The sequence below is a fragment of the Mus caroli genome, unplaced genomic scaffold (assembly GCF_978045245.1).
Source record: "Mus caroli unplaced genomic scaffold, Mus_caroli_1 scaffold_2, whole genome shotgun sequence".
NCBI classification, from domain to species: domain Eukaryota; kingdom Metazoa; phylum Chordata; class Mammalia; order Rodentia; family Muridae; genus Mus; species Mus caroli.
This window is the reverse complement of record NW_028227257.1, coordinates 17,339,580-17,364,550: the sequence shown is the minus strand read 5'-3', so window position 1 is coordinate 17,364,550 and position 24,971 is coordinate 17,339,580. Positions and strand designations below refer to the sequence as shown.

The window sequence follows — 24,971 nt, the reverse complement described above, 5'->3', positions numbered from 1 at the left end:
TTTCACCTTGTCTCTTTACAGGAGTACTGGGACTATGGAACTGCCCATCATTGCATATTGCATACAGATTTATGTAGATTCTGGACACCTGAACTCAGGTCCTCATACTTACGAGTGCTTTATCCACTGACTCATCTCCCCATGTCCAATACCTTTCTTTTAAAGTACTCTATTAGTCAGCTTTTGCTACAGAAGCAATCAGAAATCTAAATAATGGACATGGGCCCTCAGTTCTTGCTTTCAGGTCTATGGATCAGTTACAGCTTAGCTAGGCATAGCCAAGGTTGGGTCCAGATTGGTTTAAAAGCTTTTCCATCTGCCCCTTCCAGGAACTGGGCTGAAGGATCAGCTGACACTTGTTTCTTCTAAGTGTGCACAGTAGGTGAAGCAGGGAGCAGAAACATCTGACAGCAGCTAAAAGTTTTTCTGGGAACCCTCTGCCACAGAGAAGCCTTGAGTCTAAGGCCCAAGCCATCTGGCCTTTGTCAAAATCAAATAAGATATGTTCTCTACCTCTGGGGTGGGATCGAGGGAGAAAACTTCTGCAGAGCCAAAACAGAAGTGTTCCCCAAGTACCCAGCAAAGACTGGGCAGACAATAGTATCTCAGTAACTGTTGGGTCTCATCCACAGACATTATGTTGATTGTCATCATTAGTCAAGGTATTTGCTAAGGATTTATTGTGACTCAGAAAGATCTAAATGCTGAGGCATAAACTTAAGGGGCAATCTTGGGAACAGTCCCCAGGAAAACACGGGCATCTTGGCTGGATAAAGCTGACTCTGGAGCCCATGAAGCCAATTAGATTATAGGAAGGAAAAGACTTAGGCCATGCCTGGTCCCATCCAAGCTGCCCTCAAGATCCATAGAAGAAGTGCCATCTCTTGGCACTATCAGTCTACAGCCAAGCCACAACTCAACCGCATATATCTTGACCTTCATCCCCAGATAAATCCCCATTCCATCATCACCAGGAAAGAGAAATTTTGAGGTGGAATTGATTTATTTCAACATACTTTTTCTAAAATAAATAAATAAAATAAAATAAATCTTCTGTGTGTTTATTTTTATTTCTTTTAGGCTGAAGCCTCACTCTAAAAATAGACAGTCTTTTTTCAGTAGCCCTGTCATTAGCAGTTGCTACAAACACTATGTGTCCCTCCCCCTCCCCTCCCCAGGGAACTACAAGCATACCACTTGAAAAGAGCAATTAGAACAGAAGTTTCCTGGGATTAGGTGACTGTAGTAGCTTGCAGCTCTTGGTGCTAGTGTCTCCAAGGGAATGGGTGGAAGCCAGGCCAGTCTTAGACATGCCCTGGCAGCTGTGGGGGCTAGCCCCATCCAAGTGGCTATGAGTGTGGTGTGCACTTCCTCTAGATAGTGAATCCACTCATGTCGCCAACTCCCACAGCTTTAACTGTGTATCCTTAACCATGGCTCTATGGTTTCCTTACTAGGAAGTGGGTATCAAAACTTCGAGTTATTCAGAGCATCCAGGCCAAGTCTCACACATGGAAGAACCATTTCATTTTAAGAGAGCATCCACCAATAGTGTTCTCGCTAGAGATAGACATCTTGCAGAAGAAGAGACAAACTGGACGCAGCCAGGGTCTTAGCACAGGTTTCTGGCAGATAGCTGGAGATCTGGGTGCACATATAGCTTGTAATGGAGGGGACGGCTGCCAGGAGGAATTCCTCTCTGGACGCAGAGTGTCTGTGTTGGACTGTGCCAGGGAAGGGTTTTCTAGAGCAAAGCCTGGGAGGCTGACTATAATTCCTGTGGCTGGCTTTTAGCTGGAGTGGATTATGTACAGGTTTGAAAAAAAAAAGTACCATGGCAAGTTTTGCCTGCCTTCTCCAAAACACAGACAGTGACACACAACCATCTTGTCTTTACTTTTGTCGATGTGTGTGTGTGTGTGTATAAATGTCTGTGTGCATATGGCTATAGATAGGTGTGCATGTTTGTGCTTACTCATGTGGATGACACCAGGTGTCTCCTTCAATCTCCCTCCAATTTATTTTTTGAGGCAGGGAATCTCTCTGATGCTAAAGATAACTGATTTGGCTAGCTAGCTAGCCTCTGACTTTCCAGTGCTAGGTGTATAGGCCCACACTACAGTGCCCAGGTTATTCATGGGTAATAGGACTTGAACATAGATCCACATGCTTGTGCAGGAAGCATTTTAGTGACTGAGCAATAATATCTCTAGTCCCCACATCTTGCATTTATACAGCATTTATCCTCTGAGTATTCTCAGTGTGTCCAGCACAAGGAATGGATAATGAGGAAACACAGAACCAACCAAACCGCCTCTCCTTGTTGAACCCATAATTTAAGGAACTTGATGCATTAGCAACACAATGTGCAGATGACAGAGATCATCTTGGATGACAAGGATGGATCAGGCATCCTCAAAAAGCCAAGAAGTAGCCCAAAGCTAGGCCCTGTGAGAAGCAATGTCACTATCTAGCAGTGGCAAGGAGGAGGACTAAAGTCAGCCTGGCTGTGAAAGGGAGCCCCTGGGAAAGGTTCCTGAGAACTATAGCTGGAGAGACACAAGGCCCAATCTATGGATGGTCTCCCTGCCGTGGGGGTCACTATTAAGAAGAGTTCAGCTCTGCCTGACAGCAAGGCACAGACAGAATCCAATAGAGCTGAAGGAAGACAAGACCTAAGAGTGAGAGGGGAAAGAAGTAAAGAACTAGTCTCCAGGCACAGGCAATTACACTGCTGACAGTTCACACCTCCAAGATGCTCTGTAGCCTCTGCACACACCTGGGAAGGCATACACTGGCATTTCATATTATGAAAAGGTGTCTGTATTCTACAGATGCTAAGGCACACAAGAATAATTCACAAGCATCTCGGAGAGGGGTTTTAAATCAATAAAACATATATGTGCCAGGAGTTGAATTGTGCCCCCGAAAGAAGAGATGTTTGAATTCTACTCCCTGGGGTCTCTATGAACAAGGCCTTATTTGGAAGTCGTCTCTGTGGAAGGCATGCAGCGAAGGAGACAGAAGGGACCAAATTCAATGACTATATTCATTGCAAGCAGAGGGACATCTGCACCCAGAAACACACAGAGAGAAGTCTATGGTGCTAGAGATGGAAATGAAATCAATTGGCCCACAAGCCAAGAAGACTTGCCCATAACGCCAGCCCCATGCTTGGCGGCTCAGAGATGCCTAGCCACAGAAAGGCAGAGAAAAACCCAGTACATGAGTGCACATGAGTCCTAGAGGTCACAAACGGAAGTTGCCGGCAGGTGTGCTCAGATTCAATAAGCCCCACCTGTGGGATGAGGCCAAACAATGGTGAGCTGAGATATCATTGTGGCCATGTCATCTCAGACATTTCTTATGACTAACCAAAGATGACACTCTCATTGCACCTTGCAGACATGACAAGGGGGTTGCAGAGTGATGGGGAGAGGCCCCAGCACAAACACTAGGGGGCAGAGCTGGGATTTAAGTAGGGGACATCCCATAGCTTGCTTTTAGGTCGCAGACTATATGTAAACAGTCCTTGTCTACAAGCCACATGCTCTGGAGAGAGAAAAGTTCTTTATCTCTGTAAGTTATTCCCCTCTACCCTGGCATAAGCCAGAAGAGACCAGGATTAAGACTCTTACAAGAGGACAGGAACATAAAACTTAGTGCTAAACACATCCCGTGTGGGCAGTGGGATAATTCAGTGAGAAAAGGAGATTTTTCACTAAGCTTACAAGCTCGTGAACACACACACACACACACACATCAATCAATCAATCAATCAATCAATCAATAAGTGAAATTAAAAATAAACACATTCAGTTCTAAAATGGCCTACCATAAGAGCCAAACTTGTGAAACTTGTTACAGCAGAAATGTAACACAGATTATTTCTAAAAGTATTTAATTTTGAGTACAGGGGACACAACTCACAAAAATTCCCAACTATCTATCTGTTCTCATTTTTTTCCCATGGTTGTCTTTTCCCAGGGAAAACTTCCTTCCACAATACCGCTGCAGCCTCCTACAGCTGCCCCCTCCTGTTTTTCTGTGGAGAAAAGAGCGCCTGTATCCCATTTTTACCTTCTTAGACAACCTGAATCCCTCAACTCCTAGCACAGACTTGGCTACAAAACCCTGGCCAATAGGGCAGAATGGCTGTGCTAATCTGAGATGCTCATCCCAGGCACAATGGACAAGAACTTCTGCTAAGACTGATGTTCTGACATGAACAGACATAAGCTTTCTTAGCTTTGAGGTCAATAAGTAGAAAGTATAGACACTGAACTGTCCCAACTCTACCTGCCCTAGCACATATGAGGGGAGCATCAATGAGGAACAGAGCCATAAATGGAGAAAGAATAGGAAGTCTCAGGTCTAGCACTAGAGCCTTGAAATGAAATTTGGAAGCAACTCCATCTAGAAAGTAACTCTATCTGAGAAGCCACTTCATTGTCCAGGTAGCCTAGTGGTCTACGCCATGACCTCTGTGTCTCCATTCGGCTAGACTTGGGATGCTGTCCCTCACACTGAAGATGCAGACAGGGTGGTTTCCCATCCTACCATCATGTTCAGGCATTCTAGCCCCAGCCCTGTTACTTTGGCAGGATGAAAATGAGAGTGTGGGCAGAGTTGGGCAAATCCAGGAGGTACGAGGGATGGAGGCTTGGGTGGACTCATCCTGGCAATGAGATAGGGTTCTGTTTCTGAGATGCAAAGGAAAGGCAGGGGAGAGCCGTGCCTCTGCCAGAGGGAATTAATCCAAAGCCAGAGGGAGGAACTGGCAAGTGAGGCTGGCACAAATGAGCTGTGCAAACAGGGCCCAAGGCAACTCTCTGCTGCCAGACTGCTCTGCCTGGGAGCCTCTGAGGAAAGCGGGGAGGTGGGGGTAGAGCCACAGCAGCACAGCAGGAGGCCTGTATGGGCCACCTAGCTCTTGCTGCTGGGGTGCACGTGTTACATAGTTGTATGCCACCTTGATACAAACTAGGGTCACTTGGGAAAAGGGGACTTCAATTGAGAAAATGCCCCTACCAGATGGTACTATGGGCAAAGCCTGTGTTCCATTTTCTTAATTAGTGAATGATGTGGAAGTGTCCCACCCATTGTGGGTGATGCCACCCCAGTGGTGGTCCTGGGTAATGTAAGAAAGCAGGCTGTGCAAGCCTTGAGGACCAAGCCTCCATGTTCCTCCATGACCTCTGCTCCAGTTCCTACCTCCAGGTTCCTGCCTTGAGTTTCCGAGCTAATTTCCTTCCATGATGGACTGTGATTGGGAAATGTAAGACAAATAAACCTGTTCCTCCCCAAGCTGCTTTGTGGAATTATGCTTTACCACAGCAATTGAAAGAAAACTCAGACAGTGGACAGTGGCTGAGGCACCTGTCAAAGCAAGGACTCTTTGTTAACTATTCACGCCCTTGATATTTCTCTGCTGTACACTTCTCTCATTGCCTTATCTTTGAAAGTTTAGTAAAATACAAAAGTGTGTGTGTGTGTGGTGTGTGTGTGTGTGTGTGTTTTGGAGAAAGAAAGACAGAAGGAAATGGAACTGAGTTCCAAATGTGATGGTGGAGCATAGAAAGGAAGTATAAGGCAAGAGAACTAATTGAGATCACCAAGAATAGAAATGAAAGAAAGATGCAGCCATAGGAATAGAAGTTCCCAAAATATACTAAAATATAAAAGAAAGCTAATCCCCACCCTTAACAACCAGAAGAACTTCTGGTGGACTCTCTGGTTGCAGATTAACTTTGGAAAGGAGCTCCTGGCATGGGCCGCAACATACAAAGGCAGACATTAGTGTAACCACAGGGCAGAGTCCATGGTTTCCAGAGACAGTGGGACCAATCATCAGTGAAATAAGGGAACTAGAGTCAGTCAGAAGTGTCCAGTCATGTCAGAATGAAGAGAGTGGAAAAGTAGCAGCCTGGGCTGAGACCATGAAGGCAGAGCCTATAGAGACACAAGGCACAGCCAACTGCTGGATGCAGCTCAAGGTATGAAAGGAAGGACCTGCATTTTACACCATCTCTGCTTATTGCAAAAGTTAGGGAATAATGTCAGCAGAGACCAGGACTCAGCAAAAAGATGGGAAGATACCTGGGAGAACCACCCTTGTCTCCAGGCCTGTAAGTATGGTGGGTCACATAATAACAGTGTAAGTTGAACAAAAGGAAAAACAAAACAAACAAACAAAAAACTGGTGATAGACAAAAGTGGGTGATCAGTCCAGAAGAGGGAGACTCACAGAAAAAAAATGAGTGCAAATGTGTCCAAGGGAGGTGAACCCAGAGAGAAAGAACAGCCACCCTGGCAGCCAGCCTCTATGCCAAGTGTTAGGGCCTGAGTGTCAAATGGCTTCTACAAGCTCCCTTTTGAACAGCTGATCCCCATCCGGCACAGCTGTATTGGATGATTGTGAGATCTTTAGAAGGTAGGGCCTAGCTAGAAGAAATTGTCTACCAGGGTGCAGTGCCAGGGACACAAGAGGCAGGTCTTGTTTACAGGGCAGTCTCACTTCCAACCTGAGCTCTTTGTTTTATATCTGTTGCCATGGATGCGAGGGAGATGCAACTCACATCACCATGGACTGAGCCACTTGAGCCACCATAGCTTTCTCTGCCATGATGGACTGTGAACAAGGCAAAACAAACCTCTCTCCCCTGAAGCTATTTGTCAGGTACACTGTCACAGGAATGAGAAAGGTCACCAACAGCTGAGGACAGAAGCAAAGCACCTGCCTGTCCCCTTCCCTGAATTCAGATTCACTGTTAGGCTTCCACAGCATGGGAAGCAGGGACAGAAGCTCTTTCGATGCCACAGATACCTGTGTATCTACTGTAAAGGAGACTAGAATCGGTTACTCAAACCCTGAGATACACAAGGCTGGGGCAAGGGTCAAAGCCATCCCTGTGGTAGTCCCATCTGCACCATTCTTGGGAATCGGATGAGCCATGTTTGGTTCAGTTGTTGCTCATTCACTGTCAAGTTCATTGCAGTTGTACCATGGAGAGCTGTGATGGTCAGCTTAGACAGAACTCAGCATCCCAACTTCTGTCTCTATGGCTTGCCTACAGAAGAAGTGATGAAATAGAGGTCATGAATGAAGGACCTTTCTGATATTTGGTTTAAGAGGAAAGTATGGCACATGACCATACATTGTTGTAGCCTTACCTAAATACAGACAGGGATCTTCGAAGGCCTACTTGCCTATGCAAGAGGAAAAAAAAAAAACATATTAACGGCACAATGAACAGAGGATGCTGCCAGAGGAGTCTCTGAATTTCCTTAGCTAGTAAAAAGTGATTCCCACACTTCTTCAGGACAGTTGAGATAACATCATTCTCTCTTTACAGATGGAGAAACTGGGAAACTCACAGACATTATCCAGACAGTAAGAGCAAGGACCGAAACAGCCCATCTGGTGACAAAAGAGTAGCCTCCATCTTCCCAATACAAACAGCATGTACTCATGCTTGCAAGACATAGAAAGCTACAGTCCTGTCTCCCAGGCCTGGCAGCTCGTGCTCATGTGTGTACAAGATCAGAGGAGCAAAGTGCAGACTTCATTCTGCTGCTGGTGCTGCTTAACTTGAGCAGGAAGCTCTCCCTTGCTGAGAACAAGAGATCAGCTGCTCTGCCAGCAACTGCCTGCTCCCTGACACCAGGCTGCATACCATCAGAAAGAAACACAATCCAGTTACTGGGTGGAAAGTGAGTCACATCTGCCCCTGGATACACATAGAAGCAACAGGCATGCCACTCTGATTAATAATGAAAGGCTTGGCACTAGCACATTTCATTGTAAAAAGAGAGGGAGCCAAATCCTAGCTCCCTTTTCTACCAAGCTTAGGAAAGCATAAAATGGGGTGGGGGGAAGATTGCAAGACCTGAGGGGTGGAGGAAGAGAGAGAAGAAGGCGTTAAAGAAATAAAGAAGCAAAGAAATCTACCTGCCCAGGTGGCAAAGAAGCATGCATTTTATACTATTCCAAGAGCCTGCAATTCCACAGAGCTGTGCCATTTGTTTCTTGTACTGGTTTTAGGAGTACATTCTGTTGTTCAAGAAAGACAAAGAATAAGTGAAGCTTACCATTTTAATCCAGCTCCCCAACTGAGGACCTGAGAAACTGTTATCCATGCCTACTCGACCACACGATGAGAGTTGCATCTCTTCTCAGATAACCCTCCTCTATGCACAGGTTCGAAGCTCCCTGGATGAGAATGAGCATACCTTGGGCAGGAGACAGAATAATGTCACACTAGTACAAGCAACCTCTCTGATGGGCAAGCCATCAGGGTCACCCAAGTTGCTGGATGCTTGCTTTGTGGCATCTGCCTCCTACTGACTGCTCTAGTTTTGTGTTGCTGATATGTCCACGTGTTGCCAGTTACATCATAGGAATCATTGCTAAGTTGTTGGTAGCAAGAAATGTAAAGCATTTGACTCTAGTTCCTCTCCCCACCATTGCACACCCCATGGAGTCACTGGGATCCACTGGTAGGCTAGTCAGCCTGGGCTGAAGAATGGGAATATTGGTTGAGTTCCGGCACAAGGACAGCTTATGTGACCAGTTGGACGTTCTAACTAATGTATCAGGCCCTGCCCCATGCATAAACCATTAGTTCTTGGAATTTTAATGTAGTATCTTGACTTCTGGCTGAGCTAACAACATATCCCATCAGGTCAATCTCTACCTAAGCCCCATGATTCCTGAGCTTCATGGATAATAGCCAATGCTATCCCTAACCCCTGTCACTCATATAAAGATATAGTATTTGTCTTCATGTCCTTGAATTTGTATCCCCCCCTGGACCCCCCATTTCCCATGTATAAAAATCAAATCTGCATCTGATATCACTATGTGTACACCGTGGGCAGAAGAAAGCAACCTCAGTTAAGAAGAATGGTCAGGGGAGATGCTGCAAGTTTTAGAAGTGAATTAACCTACAGTGAGGGAATGGAGGCATCAATAAACACTGGTTGCAATAAAGCAATTAAAAATTCGACATCCCCCTGCCAAAAAAAAAAATTTTTTTTGTCCAGCTTTTTAGTTGTATCTAGCTTGAACTTGAGTCCAGTGTCAGTGGCTAGGGGAAGATGCATCTTACCATCTGTTTCTGAATAGGCTAGAAATATTTGGTTAAAGAGGTTAAGCCTAGGGGCATCATTAATGACTTTTTTTGATCCAACTTGTATTAATTAGGATACTGTTAGCTATTGTAACAAATAATCCCTAAAGCATTGTAGCTGAACACACACACACACTAGTTTTTACTGATTAAATAATAGCCCTGCTCAGCAGACACTTCTTCAGAAAGTGATTCATGGAACTAGGCTTCTTGAGTACTTGACTCCATCATCTCTCGGAAGCTTGGGCTTATCATCACCCAGACAAAGTCTCAAGAGTGAAGGTGGAAACCAGTGATCCTATGTTTAAACTGATTGATCATGAGAGGACATGCAGCTCTTAAATGGATGTTCCTTTGATATGCAGGGCCCTAATGAAAGTGAGGCAGCCTGGGAAATGTAGTCCTTGGTCACAGGGGCTGGTCTCCTTGTTCTCTTCCAGACTTAGGTGGAATACTGTTTCAAGGAGCTATGCTGCAGACTCAAATGATGGTTATCTAGCCATCTGTATGAGTTTGAGTCTTACTAGGAAATTTCCATAGATCTCAGCCTTGGAGAGTTAGTCTGCATTTTCCTTCAAATGCCTTCATGGGTATTTAGTAGGAAAATGGGAAAGTGAAAGCTAAGGTCTCAAATCAGAATAAATAGAAAGACTTGGGCTCAAGGAAGATGAATAACTTCCTTATAGGTAACCAGCTCCACTGTCCCTTCCCCACACTGTATACCACTTCTGGCCAGAGGCCACAGGACTGAAACTCAACACCAAAACATCAGGGATAAAGAAATCTCCCCATGGAGTTGGTATGGGCCAATGTTTTCCCGCTGTCTCTTAGACCTATGGGCCTGCACCATTCTTCCCTGCAGAGTTATGCTATGTACTGTAAGAGAGATAGATATTTGATAGTATATATGAATTGCACTCATAGACACTAGGACTCCCGGTCCCAGGTATGGAAATCTAATCTGTCTGTGATATCACTATGTGGGCACACCTAGATTTTGTGATTCATGAGACTGACTAGCAGGAACTCAGCATCTTCATGTGCAATTCAAGACTACAGTGAAGGTTAAATAAAATCGCATGTGCAGATAGCCAGCAAAGTGGCTAGTGCACAATCGAGGGTCCACAAATGCCAGCCAAGGGCAGCCTCTGTAGCTCATTCCCTGGCCCCCATCAGTCTTCCATTTGAACACGGGAGGGTAATGTTCCAAGTGGATGAGGATTTAATGCAACTGCCATTTGATTTAATTTCCAAATGCGTTAAAACTGTTAATTCAACACATCAGCATGCAGCTGATGAAGTAGTCAAAATAATTCAAGGGAACCAATACTTGTCAGGTTTTATTTATCCACATTTTCGCTTCTTTAAAATAAGCTGGTCTCTGTGCCTGTATAGAGTACAATATACATAGATATCTCCCTGTTAGTTTCCCACACACACATATGTTCAAGTTGGGTTTTTCACTCTTTTTCCATCTGCCATTTCTCTCTTCCTATGAAAAGCTAATAGGGATGTTATCAAGAGCAAGAAAGTGAGAGGCTGAGGTGGGGCAGCTGGGGAATGTGGAGATGATGTAACTGACAAAGACAAGCATCACACACAGAAAGAGACAGAGAGAGAGAGAGAGAGAGACATAGACAGACAGATGTACATAGAGCCAGACACAGACACACAGAACCATGTTTGCCTAGACTCTCTCTCTATGTGGCCATTCTCTCCAATATAAGAAAGCTAGTCTTCTATTCCATTTTATGTTTAGGGAATCATGGAATCAAATTTCCAATTAATATAGCAAATACAGAGTTGGATCATAGTCTGAAACCATGGCCTCAGACTTCTTTTTATGCATTTTGGTATGACAACTAAGATAAGGGATCATATAAGCATCCATCAAAGCAAGGATGTGATGGAAGCCTGAGAAGACTATCATATAGAAAACTAAGTCTACAAAGAGGATGAGGCTGCTAAGGCTTCTCTGAGGACTGGCAGGAAGTGGGAGGCTAGGAGAGGGTGGCTCAATGTGAAAAGATATCCAACCTTCAGGTTTAACTTGGACTGGATACACATGCTTGCACATGAAGCACTCCTGAGGAAATGGGTAGTCTTCCCTTAAAGGGGACTAAAGAGGGCCCAGAACCTTTTTCTTTAAAATAGGATGATCTAATGGCCATAGATGGGCCTGTATAATTAGCATGACTGGAGGAGGTGGACTCAGGCTCCAAATCACAGCCAGTGTAGATCAAAGGGAAGCCATAAGGAAAAAACAGGGCATTCCAAAGCTTGCAGGTTCTACTGGAGGAAATGCAAACTTAAAGCAAAAGAGACAGAGAAGCAAGATAGCTGCAAAAGAGATACAGCTTCCTCGGGGGTAGACAGAATGGAGTTTAAACAAGGAGAGACTCTGAAGGAAGGAAACATCTCTTATCAATTAAGGTAATACGTACCCCCTCAAGGTAAACACACTCAGACACTCAGACGTCTCACTGGGTTCCATATATAATGTGCAGTTCTCATGTGTCAATCAAAAATAAGATCAAACTTTAATAAAAATAATATAAAGAAGGGATGGTGAAGTGCCCCTAGTATAGCTTCAGGCTCATAGATTGTGACTTGGAACATTCCGTGGTCAGATGCGTGGGTGTCCCCATGTGCCAGGTACTGTCTCAGTATGGTAGAACCAGCAGAAATCTGGACTCACACAGATTCTTGCTTTAAGGACCTGTGCTCTAGCAGAAGATATGAGCAGCATATACCACAGTCCTGATGTTAAATGCCAATGTTTTCCCCCTAAAAACCAATGTGGTCCCTAAGATGGATCTGTTGGGAAGTGGTGAGACTGTTAAAAGAGGAAGCCTACTGGGAAGTCTGTAATGGTTACTACTGTCAAGTTGACCTGAAACTGAAATGCCTAGAAGATAGGTAGAGCCCTCTTCTACTTTATCTACAGCAGAACCCTAGTTCAAAGACAATTAGATCAGAGATCTGTGACCTATTAAATGGATTAGTAGGATTCATAATTCAATGGAATCATACATTAAGAAGTGGTGGAAAATAACAAGGTTGGGCCATTGGAGGATGTATGTAAAGGTAAACCTGACCTTGGGAATCCTTATCTTTCTCTGGTTACTTACTTTCTCTAGTTAGCTTCTTTTCTTTGATTCTTGTCTATCATGAAGGATTCCCTTAGCCACATACTCTGCCACTATTATGGTATTTTGCTCAAAGACATAAGATCAAGAAATTGTAGATTAAGCTTTCTGCAAATATGAGCTAAGACAAATACTTCCTTTAGTTCTTCAGTTGAACCTTTGACCATTGTCATACAAAAGTAACTAAAGCAGGCTAAAAGGTCATCTAGGGTTTCCTATCCAGGGAACTACAGGACCTTAGTCTCTTCTGCTTTTGCTTCCTGACCATTAAGTGAGCAATATGTGCTGATTCCTGTTTGACCATGTGGAAAGGATAGTGCAACATGGTTACTGCCCCTGGAACAGAGACAGCAGGGCATAAGCCTCCAATGGAGTTGATGATTGCTATGCACATAAGGCTTGTGTGTGTGTGTGTGTGTGTGTGTGTGTGTGTGTAGCTTTATGTTTTTCCTGAGAGAAATATTCTCCCCTCCAAGGTTAATGACTCCATGATAATCAAAGACAGCAAGAGTCCAGAAGGCAAGGGTGTGTCTATATTCCTTAGCAAAATGGTAAATACTGAGACCTTCAGGACAGCTCTTAAGGCTGTGGGAAAGAATTCTGAAAACATGAGTTCAAGAATATATAGTTTTTCAACTATGTAAAATATAAGGATGTAATAGGAATTATATGAGGAGCTTCACAGACCTAAAAGAACAGAGGCAGTTGCACTGTGAGCCAGCTTGTAAGAAAAATACAAAAGTTACAAAAGCAGGCAGATTCCTGAGTTCAAGGTCAGCCTGGGACAGAGCTAGGTTGGGCCCAGTCATGGGAGAAATGGTAATCTCAGGACAGGAACCCACCCAGCTAGCTCATTGTCTGTTATGACAAGGGCAGACAAATATCTGAATTCAGTTACAATGTTAAAAAAAAAATGTGCTTGCTGTCTCTTTCTAAGAATCAAGGGGTTGGGGTCATGGGATGCAGACTCAGGATAATCAAAAGGAACCTGGGGTAATGACTGAATTGATATGTAAATAAAAGACTGGACATTTGATCTGTAAAAAATTAGCTATCCAGAGAGAGTTTTGGAATTGCAAGAGAGAAGTGTCTCCAGAGAGGGCTTTCTAGAAAGCCCTACCATGGCCTTTCAACACTCCACCAAAAAGTCCCAAGCAATAGATTTTGAGACAAAGTTTTTTTTTTCTTTTGACATGTTATTATCTTAGATATTTTGCTTAGCAATGATTCTCACATGCAAAAGGAAGCCGAAGTTTAGCATAAAGGGTTAAAGCTGCAGAAGATAGAGCTGAAAGTGGGGTGAGTGCTTTGTTAGAGAAGGCAGTCAGAGACCTCTCTGAGAGGCTGCTGCCAGGGCAGAGGTCAGTGTGAACAAAACAAGGGAGTTATCTAATTACCAGAAAGAAAACAGTACTTCTGGCAAAGAGGAAAGCAAGTACAAAGGTCCTGAGGTCAGAACCAGCTTGTTATCTTTCAGTGAAGAGATGAATCAGTGTATTAGAGAAGGGGTAAGGAGACTAATGTGCAACTGGGGTTCAGAAGACAAAGAGGCAGAAGTCTGACCTAAAGGCCATGGCAAACAGCATAAACTATGTTCTGCGTATGATATAAACTGCTAAGGGTGATGTGGTGTTTGGTATACACTGTGTTTATGTGTGTGTGTGTGTGTGTGTGTGTGTGTGTGTGTGTGTATGGGTATGTGTGTATGGGTGTGTGGTATGCATGGGTGTGTGTGTATGTGTGTGTATATATGTGAGTGTGTGTATGTGTGTGTGTATATGTGTGTGTGTATATGTGTGTGTGTATGTGTGTGTGTGTGTGTGTATGGGGGTGTGTGTATGGGTGTTTGTGTGTATGGGTATATATGTGTGTGTGTGTAAGGGTGTATTATATTTATGTGTGAGTGTGTGCAGCTGATCAGCAACTTGTATCTTCCTCCATCACACTCATCCTCATTTTCTGAAACAAAGTCTTCTCATTCAACCTGTAAATCACCAATTCAGGTAGGCTATCTGGCCAATATGCTCCAGGGATCCTCCTGTCTTTGCCTTCCAAGTTCAGGGATTATAGACAGGTGTCATCATTGCGGGCCTTTATATATGTCGTGGGGGATTTGAACTTAGTTCCCTGCCACTTGCATGACAAGTACTTTAATGAGTGAGTCATCTCCTCAACTCTGAAGGATGTAAAATTTGCTTTCAAATTATCACTAAGGGTGCTACAGGAAAAGCAGACCTCAGTCAGGTAAGATTCAAGCAAGAAGGCAGCTGGAATATTCTTGCAGCTGAACAGAATGGGGCATGACAAATCTAGCCCTCTTCCTGTCTCTAGACAGAAAGTTTTGGGACTCACGGGCCTGTATATTTTCATCTGCATATTCCCTATAGCTGCTTTTACTATGGCAGTAGAGGGAGTTACAACAGAGGCTGGATGCCCCCAGAAGGTGAGGATAGACAGCAGCATGCCCTATGCCAGAAGCTTGCCAATCTGCTCTAGCACATGGAAGGACAGAGATGGTGGAGGGTGGTGGTTTCTATACAGACATAGGAATGAAGCTAGACCCCAGCCCAAATCTTTGAACCCCCAAGCCTGGCCTCTGGGTCACTAGACCCTAGATAATTTTATTGTTGTTGTTGTTGCCTCTGACTACTGCCACGGGGGAAAAATGTGTCCTTCAAAGGGAGGTTTTGTAGTGCTCCAGTGGCTCCAAGAACACACCCATGGAAGCATTTGGCATTACCTCTTCTAGCGTGCATTTGTTCTCTGTAGTTGCTCTCACTGAGGAGCAACAGCCAGCAGCTTTGGATGTTTCAGGAGGCCACACACACTGTGGAGTCCCTGGAGAATATCTGTGTCCCATTCCCATATCACAGACCTTTTTATTTCCGTGTGTTCGGCTGACTTACTCACTCTCATATCTCATTCTCAATTAAACCAGACTTTCTCCAAAATGCAGAGGGGACCTGTATCCAGGGCATCAGCATCCACAGAAGGAGTCCTCAACTAGTGACTTGGGAAGAATACCAATGTTCCAGCCTCCTATGAGGTCTTACCTTTAAAACCCACACTCTCTCTCCAGGAAAACTGAAACCCAGGGGTCTAGAGGGGCCAATGCCCCCTTTATTGGGTGGCATTTCTCTGTTCAAATGCTAAATCAATAGTGTCTTGAATTCACCCACAAGCTCCTAATCTTACTCTAGACATCCCATCCCCCATGTACTGCCCCTGAGAACACCTTACTGGAAAAGCTAGCCACTGTGCACAGGCAGGTCCACGGATGAATGCAGAGTAAATGCAGAGATTTTGCTTCATGGTGGTATACTGTCTGTGAACCATGCATGTGGGTGCCCTGGAGTCCCATGATTCTATTAGAATAAAGCTCCAGCTCTTATGCAGATGCAAAGAACTTTCATTGCCACACCCAAACACGTCACCATTGCATATCTCTTTATTTGATTCTTGCTTGTAGTGTTTCAAAACTGACCCAGCCTATCTCTGTCCACACACTTGCCAAAGCCACAGGATCCATCACTTATGGGACGACTCAGAGCCTCCCTCCCACCCTTTTCAGGACTGCATTGCTCACTTCACGTTGTGTTACAGGACCTACCATTCTGGATTTTGTAGGAAATGTGAAGCAGAAGGGGGAGCTATAGGCAGGCTTACATTTGTCACTTGAAAGTTATGTGAGCTTGAGAAATATTCATCTTTGCTCCTTTCATTTATAGAGAGGGTTATTAACAGCCTGCTTCAGAGGGTTATTGTGAAGATGCTTAAGCTCATGTAACAGGTGCCTGATAACTCCATGATAAGTGCTGTAAGTTTGCATGTGTCGTCTAGTCACACCACAAACGTATCATAGCATCTGACATGTTCTTGACGCAATAAATAGTAACTAAAAAGAAGATGATAAGGAGTCAACAGCTTCAGTCATCCCAGATTTCCAAGTATAGCTATGAACTCAAGTGTATGCAGATTGGGTTCAAACAGAATGGTCTCCACATAGGGTCATATGTTTGAATGCTTAGTCACCAGAGAGTGGAACTGTTTGAAAGGATTAAGAGGTGTGGCCTTGTTGGAGGAAGTGTGTCACTGGGGCTGGGCTTTAAGGTTTCAAAAGCCTACCCAGGTCTAATGCCTCTCTTCTTGTTCCCTGCAGATCTGGTTGGAGAACTCTCAGCTACTTCTCCAACATCATGACCACCTTAATGTTACCATGCTCCCCAACATGATGATAATGATCTAATCCCTGAAACTATAAGACAGCCCCAATTAAATGCATCCCTGCTTAAGAGTTGCCATCGTCATGGTGTCTCTTCATAGCATGGTTTATCTTCATAAAACAGTGACTAACACACAGACTCAAGAGTAGTAAATGAGCAAAATAGACTAAGATAAGAGGGCAGCCAGCTGCAGAGAAAACATGCTTAAAACATATAGCCCACTGTCACCAGCCCAGGATGCAAGATGATTAGTTTCAGATGTAGAGAATCTTTAAACATCTTGAAGAAGCTTTTAAGCATGAAAAGCAATATTTAAAGAAGAAGACAACATAAACAAGTCAATCCTGAACATTGTAGGTAAAGCAGCTCTGCCTCTGACATCCACCCACAAGCTGCATCTGATGACCTTGGTCCTCTCTCTTTCAGAAGAGTGAGTCCTAAATGCAATTTAAGTTGAAATCTCCACACTCTGGAACAGCATCCCTTAAGCCAGGACAAGGAACAATGGCCAGAGCCTTTGGGCAATGTCTCCTAAAAATGGCAAAAAATAAAATTGTTGATAATAACAGACATAATATTGTGGGTACTTACCTAGTGCTAGGGTCTATACATGTGACATTGTCTCTCGGGCCCAGGGAGCTGTGGTAGTTAGAATGAGAGTGGCACCCACAGACTCATACATTTTGATGCGTGGTCTCAAGGGAATAGTGCTATTTGAAAGGATCAAGCAGTGTGGCCTCATTAGAGAATGTGTGTCACTAGAGGTGGACATTTAGGTTTTCAAAAGCTCAAGCCAAGCCCATATTCTTTCTCTTCTTGCTGTCTATAGACCCAGGGGTAGAACTCTCAGTTATTTCTTGAACAACAAGTCTGACTACAAGCTAGCATGTGCCTTGTCATAATAGACTAAATCCCTGAAACTGTAAGCCAGCCCCAATTAAATGTTTTCTTTTATAACAGTTGCCTTGGCCATGGTGTCTCTTCACAGCAATAGGACACAGACTAAGATGGAACCCATCAGATAAATAATGTATCCTATAGTATAGATAAGGAAAATGGGGCCAGGAGTAAATGTGAGTTCTAACTGAAGTCACCACAGGCAGCAGAGACTAAGGCCAAAATTGAAGTTTAGGTGTGTTCTAATCTGCAGTCCCTAATCGTGACTCAACCATTATGTCCCAGTTGGACTCACCTGATGATCCACACATACCTCTCATTTTTTTAGAGACACTAACTCCATAGTGAAATGTTCTGAGCACTTGGAAGGATATTAAATGGGCTTGGATACCACATTTAAAAATTACCAATGTGTGACTATTAGAATGCAGCTGAGTAACTCTGGTTTAGGACAGCCATGTCCTTTAGCCAAGCAAAATACCACGGCATGGACAACACAGGCAAGCTCAGAAACAGGTAGGGGAGAATACGAACATTTATGAGCAGTGGCCTGGAACAGGTAGGCACAGGATGGGCTGTCAACTGAGTGAAACCTCAATTACAGAGTAATCTAACATATAGCCAGTACATTATCACAACTCAATAAACAGCTCTTCAGAATTAAGTAATTCCAATTTGCTTTCATTTCGGACTGAGTTGCCTAGTGAATGCTGATACTACCCACCGCTAAGATTAGTCTGCAGTCTTCCAAGGCTGTGATTTTCACTCTGCTCGGATACTGGGTGAGCCAAGCAACATGAGGGTATGCTAGCTTGCAGAGTTTGAATGAATGACATAAAGCATAAAAGGTGGCCCATGTAACCAGGTGATGTTCGTGACAGAAGGACCATCTCCTGAGTTTCTGTGACTCATCAGCCAAAGGTAGACACTAGAGAGGACCCAGAGAACTCTGACTTAAGAGCATCTAACACTGATGCTCCCTGGCTACATTTTAATACATCTTCCCTCTTTCCTTATGCTCAAGTATTACTACATGGGGATTAAGCAACAGCCTTAAATGATATCTCCAAAGCAACGGAGGTACTGGGTGAGATGCCCAGTCCCACTCACTGAGTCCTTCATGTCCTTACCTGGGGACACTGACCTCATGTGCCATTCATTTGCTCATTTCTCAGAGCACAAGTATCAGACAGCTCTAAGACTTCTGCATTGATCATCTCACTGCTCCCTCACGACATCCTCCCAGGGAGAAAATCTTATAACCCTGTTTCCAGATGTATCTGCTAAGGCCTTAAGAGGCTTATATCATGTTCCAAGTCACAGCGATGGATCAAGATAGGCCGGGGATTCCAAGTGAGGCATCTTGACTCAGACATTACTGTGTATGTGGAAGAAATCCACAGCTGGATGTTCATGCCTGACTCCTCAGGCTGTCTGTGTGATAAGTGAAATCTGTCACCACTCAAGAGGAGGGATGACAATGTGGACTACTGCTCCAACAGCATGTAGGCCACTGACTCAGCCAAGGCTAAAGATTTTAGTGGGGAGTGGCCTTCTTCATAAGACCCTGGCCTCAAATTGTCTCATCCTCTGCCTTCAAGTAGCTACTGGACAAGCACTGCAGGCTGACTGGCTTCCTACGGTTACCAGTGAGTGACCTTGCCTCTCATTTCTTGTGTGAAGGCAGAGACATCTCCTCCTCCCCTGTTGCCTGCACCCCTGTGGCACTGATTATAACATTGTGATACCAGGAGCCAATGAGGCCCCAATTCCTAGGCCCTCCAATATAAGTAAGGCGGCACACCTCAGACTCAACTCTAACCTCAGCTTTCCCCTTAGAGTGGCCCTCAGCTCCTCACCCCTGCTGAGATGGCTTTCCCAGAGAACAAAGAAGTTGAAATAAAATTAGTATGCACACCTGAAATTAAGATAAAATGAGATAGCATATGTGAAGGGACTCTTCTGGATTCATGGGACCAAGCAAATGGCTTATCACCCACTCAACATTAAAATGTGCGGGAAAGAGGCACTAAAAAAATGTGAAATCCTGTGCCAAAAAAGTGGATGAATTTCATCAAGGTGTCATTAAAGGGGGTCAGATTACAGAAAGTCCCAGTGCACCATTGTCTGCTGTGGGGATGCCATAGGGTCTCCCCAGCATATCTCAAAGGAGAGAGCATGGAAAGGGAGTTAGGAAGTAGCAATAGCTTCTGGGCCACATTGTCGTACTCGGTCAATACATCTGGGACCAGAGCTGATACCTGCCACCTTGCCTTAACTAAGCCTCAGTTAGCACAGCCAACAGAAGACAGAGCACTGTTCCCATGGCCACCTCTCCAGGCCTAGGTAGTCTTGCTTCTGCAAGCCCCCTGCCCCAGCAGCCTATGAATTATCACTCTCCCCCACACCACTTCCCCCTAGAAGACTCGGGGAAAGAACAGAGCAAGCATTTTTCTGTTAGTATAAAAAGTTGGGGGTGCAGCAGTGACTCCTGTAGTCTGTCCCGCCCCCTCACCTCCACTTAATGCCAAGCAGGTATATGCAAGGTGCCTGGAAGATGGTAGCAAATGTAAGAGAATAAGGCATTCCACTGCAAGGCTCCCATAGCAGAGTGGGAAATCAACCTTGAAAAAGCACAGTGAGTGGTTCTGGCCACCACTCAGGAAATGACACATTCATGGACTATTTGAAAGGCTTGCAAAGGCCACTATGTCACATGAATCAATCTCATGAGGCTGGGGGCTTGGAGGGGGCAAAGATCTAAGCCTAACATTATCAAAGTGCTGGCTTCTTTTATACATTAATGGCACTTCCCGTGAATGAACTTAAAGGTGCTTTTTTGTTGTATTATTTTGTTCATGACCACCTTATTTGTTGATCTTCGGCTTAAAGGTTCATAACATTCTGGTAATGAAATAAATGCCTGCTGAAGTCAATAACTCACTCACATATCAATCAGACCACAGAAATCTGAAGGTTGAGACTCATGAATTGATGGGACCATGCAGATGAAATTAGTCAAACATTAGCAACTTCCCAGGTCCAGTGAGCATAGAACCCATGCTAGGGATAACCCTTGAGTGGGAACAACTTATGGAGTCCAGATATCACCCTCCCTCTACCAGAGCTTAGGTCCCAAAAGGGAGACAGATGAAGAATATGCAGAGGGAAGTGGCTCTTGTGAAGTGTTATATGAGCTATGGAGGTGAATTATCTACTTTCTGTACTATGATAAGATGCCCTGTCAAAATCTATGTAAAGGAGGGTTTTGTTTGGTTCCAGAGTGAGGTCCATCCTGATACGTAGTCATGGCAGCAGCGACTTGAGGCAGCTGGTTACATTTCATCCACAGTCATGAGGCAGATGGAAACAATGAGGGGACTCACTTTCTCCTTCTTATCCACTCCAGGACCTCAGTGAATGTAACAACGCTGTCTTCAGTTAACATATCTTCTCCATGTTGACTCAATATGGATAATGCCTCACAGGTGCATCCTAAAGGCAACTCCTGATAGGCACAGCCAGAGACTTGTCTCCTAGATGATTCTAGAGCCTGTCAAACTGACAATCAACCGAAACCATCGCTGCAGGAAAGGAGGCAAGGTGATGTAAGTGACACTACATCATCTTCCACTTGGATATTCACCTAGAGTCAAGACAGGTCAGAAGAGAGGGTCCAGGGGTCCAGACAGGGATCTCCATTTGGATCCCATTACAGCCACCAGTGAAACAGACCCAGCCAAGAGGATGCAAAGTTTGTCCACCAACCCACGCTCAAACAAAAACAAAGCAACAGCAACAGCAGAAACTCATTGTCTTCTGAGAATCAAGCAATTTTTTCCCTCCCTTCCAACACAGCAGGTATTATTCTACAGCTGGCATAATATGAACGGGTTCATTATTCCATTCACTAAATATTGCTATACTGAAATTTTAATCAGTGAACATAGCAGTGATCAAATGAATACATTCATACACTGTTGCTGCCTGCATAAACCATCAAGCCCTTCTTCGTACTGCAGTACAGAGAAGAAAAATCCATAAAGATGTTCATATGCTTTGGCCTACCAACTCAACTTCCTGAGAAATTGATCTAAGGAAAGAATCTGGTTCTGTATAATACAAAAAAAATTGGGGGTGGAGGGACTGTGCAGATACAATAATTGTTGCTCACTCAAGGAAAGAAATACCAAAACAGAAACACCTGGACATGCTTAACAACTATGGGGATGGAGACCTTTGAAAAGAGGAAGATGTCATAGCATCAGTAATAGTGTCAGCTCTTGGAGCCTCTCTTTGAGATGGATCCCAAGTTGGGCCTATGGGGTGCTTACAGACAGGAGCCTAGCATAGCTGTCCTCCAAGAGTCCCAACAAGCAGCTGACTGAGGCAGATGTAGATATTTACAGCCAACCAATGGACTGAAGTTGTTGGTCCCTGTGGTTGACACCTGTGGTTCCCTACCCCAGTAGGGAAAGGCTGGAAGAAGTTGGGGAGGAGGGCAACTCCATAGGAAGACCAGAAATCTCAAATATCCTGGACCCCTGAGATCTCTTGGACACTGAGCCACCAACCAGGCAGCATACACTAGCTGGTCCAAGGCCCCCAACACATATATACCAGAGGTCTGCCTGTTCTGGCCTCAGTGGGAGAAGATGAGCCTAAACCTTGAGAAACTTGAGGCCTCAGTGAGTAGGGAGGCCTGGCAGAGATGGGGAAGGGTGGGATGAGGGGGTGGGAACATCCTCTTGGAGACAGGGTGGGGGAGAAATAAAATGAGGAACTTTGGGAGGGTGGACCAGAAGGTAGATAACTATTGGACTGTAAAATAAATAAATAAATAAATTAATTAATTAATTAAAAGTAATTTTAAAAGGAGGAAAATGCATTGGATGGTATTTGTATCAGTTACTTTTCTGTTGATGTGATAAACATGTGATCAGAGGCAACTTAAGAAAGGAAAAGTTTGATCGGGCTTGAGGTCATAGGAGGGGTGTCCTGACTGGTGGGGGGCAGGGTATGGCAGCTGGCAGAGCCAGGAGATGAGAAACCACACCTTTAATTATAAATACAAAGAAGAGAGAGCAAACTAGTAGTTAGCTAAGGCTGAGGCTATGGCCTCTCAAAGCCTGACCCCAGTGACGTACTTCCTCTAGCAAGGCTCTGCATCCTAAAGGTTCCGCGACCTTCTCAAACACCAAGTTTGCCAGAAACTTGAAGTCAACTTTTCAAGGCAAATAAGCACAAGAAAACTGATAACCATCCACTTAAGACCATCTGGGAGGTTAGGATCATCATTTCAAAAGGCTTTCTGAAATATTGCCATTATACGGCACTTCCGGTTAAAACCCCTCACAAACATTTCAGTGGAACATCACTAAAGCACAAAGGACATGTGTTTATCTTGATCTGAAAAATAAATTTAAGTCAAATTTGGAGGTTGCCTCTGTGTGTGTGTGTGTGTGTGTGTGTGTGTGTGTGTGTGTGTGTGCGCGCGCGCGCGCGCGCGCAGATAGTGTTAGGGAGATCAGTGATGGGGAACCTGTCTTGAGCTGTTGGGGGAAGACGGAAGTAACAGGTAAGAGAAGGGGCTTGCTTCGTAATAATAGAGAAGGTCCTGTAAACAGCCACTTGGGAAAGTTGTAGCACAGTGGTACTCACCTTTCACAATCAGCTCTGCATAGTTGGACACACCAGACCCACCATCTGAGCGGATCACGCAGCGATACTTGGAGATACTGCGTTGAGAGGTATCTGCCACACTCACTGTGGCTGAGAAGCGCCTGTGGTTGACCACCCGGGTGACCATGAGGGCTGTGTCTCTGCCATTCCATTGCTGAGGATACAGGAAGGGAAGGGGAGAAGAAATCTTAGCATCACAGGCTTCCTGGAAACCATCAACAGACCTCACGACCCTAGCATGTTCCTGGGGCCCAAGACTTTCTTGAAACAGATTGACAAACAGTTTCTATGTCGCCTGAACTATGGTTCTGACTAAAAATAAACAAATAAGTCTAAGCCACTGAGTGTACTAGCACATGTCGGTCAACCCAGCACTCTAGAAGCTGAGACAGGGGCCTTACAAGATGGAGAGCAGCCTGCATAATTAGACCTCTTCTCAAAACATATAAAGGATGGAAGAGAGAAGCTGATTTGAGAAGAGGGATGCTTGATTGGAAGGATCTGGAACAAAAGCTCCAGCTAATCACCCCAGCTCCTTGTTTGGCATACATTTGGACTTAGATGCATTCCTTTAACCTTCCTCCCTCCTATTTCCCCTCATCTCATGAGCAGAGTCCACGGTGCTTCCCCCAATACAGACTGCAACACATTAGCAAACCCCAGCCCATGCAGAGCACTAGCAACCAGCCTGGCTTTGAACTCCTCAGCTGGTGATCAATATCTTACCCACCCATAGACTTTGAGCCCACCCGCACCAGGCTGTCACTATAGATAGGGGATTGCCTACCTCCCCTCTTTGCCTCGTGCTCTCCTCTGCCTCGAATGTTCTATGTGTCTGGGAACAGCCTCCCTGCCCCGAAAGTCTGTGTTCAGCTCACTCTCATCTCTGGGAAGTTCCCTCATCATTCACACCACTATCTCAAAGCCAGCTATGCTTCTCTGTGTTGTGCAAACTTTCCACACATCCTGGTCCATGACTGTTCCCCACTTGAGATTATGGGTCCCCAAGAGACAAGACCCCCATTCACTTCCTGTGACAACTTTACCAAGATTTGCAAGATCGTGGCAAATACACACAGGTGTTTGTCTTCAGCAACCTGAGTTTTAGGTGTGATGGTCAGGGCTAAATATATTCTTTTAGTAGCAAGCTATAATAACTGGTAAGGCATGCATGTGGATGCATTTTGAGTGGATATTTACTAAGTATCTAGTATGTGGTAGACCCTGAGCAGGGTGCTTTTATATAATTCTCCATTTTAATCTTTGCAGCCTGTTGAGGTGTGTATTATTGCTGCTCTTCTCAGAAGAATCAAATGTCATAGAGGTTAAATAAATATGCAGAGCAAACATGTCCCTCATCCGGGCTTTCCAGCATCAAGTCAAACACTTTCTCCTAAGACTTTCTCTCCATTGCCTGCTTTAATGTAATTTTTATCTCTAAAGTGAAATGGAGGGTTTTAATTGTCTGGTTTAATTTAGAGAAACCTGACAATTTATGATTCCCAAACCCCAAGTCTTTCCACATGTGATCTCTGTTGCTTCTTTAATGAAGTAAATAATTTCTCCATGTCCATAACCCATTTTTTATGTCATTTTTACAACCTATCTCCCATTGGGGACATGTTAGGATGGGGACATGGCTACAGGCAGGACCAGCCACCTGATCAGCTGCATGGTGACTCATGAGACAACTGAGGATTGTCAATGTCACAAGGATACAGTGAACCAAGAATTAGGGAGCAGAGTCACCAATGACCCCACCAAAGGGAAGGACCTGCTTCAAACGAATCTGCAGAGTAGAAGGAAGCCTTTCCTTCAATTTGCTGTTTTAACGTCCTTAAGACATCTGTCTCAAACATGTATCGCCTCCACACTTCAAATACTAAAAT

General features: G+C 44.5%; 1 protein-coding gene and 1 long non-coding RNA gene across 13 annotated transcripts in view; one reads left to right on the top strand and one right to left on the bottom strand.

Annotated features, from left to right (window-relative positions):
- Positions 1-24,971, bottom strand: part of Ptprt (protein tyrosine phosphatase receptor type T) — a 1,119,809-nt gene that overhangs the window by 679,289 nt on the left and 415,549 nt on the right. For all 12 annotated transcript variants that reach the window (XM_029473981.2, XM_029473985.2, XM_029473982.2 and 9 more), the window contains exon 6: positions 23,062-23,236. In XM_029473981.2, the coding sequence (XP_029329841.1) occupies positions 23,062-23,236 (175 nt within the window). The remainder of the gene's footprint in view (positions 1-23,061; positions 23,237-24,971) is intronic.
- On the top strand, positions 5,823-9,008 carry LOC110290359 (uncharacterized). Its single transcript, XR_002377427.2, has 2 exons — positions 5,823-6,128; positions 7,356-9,008. It is a non-coding gene; the product is annotated as an uncharacterized LOC110290359 (long non-coding RNA).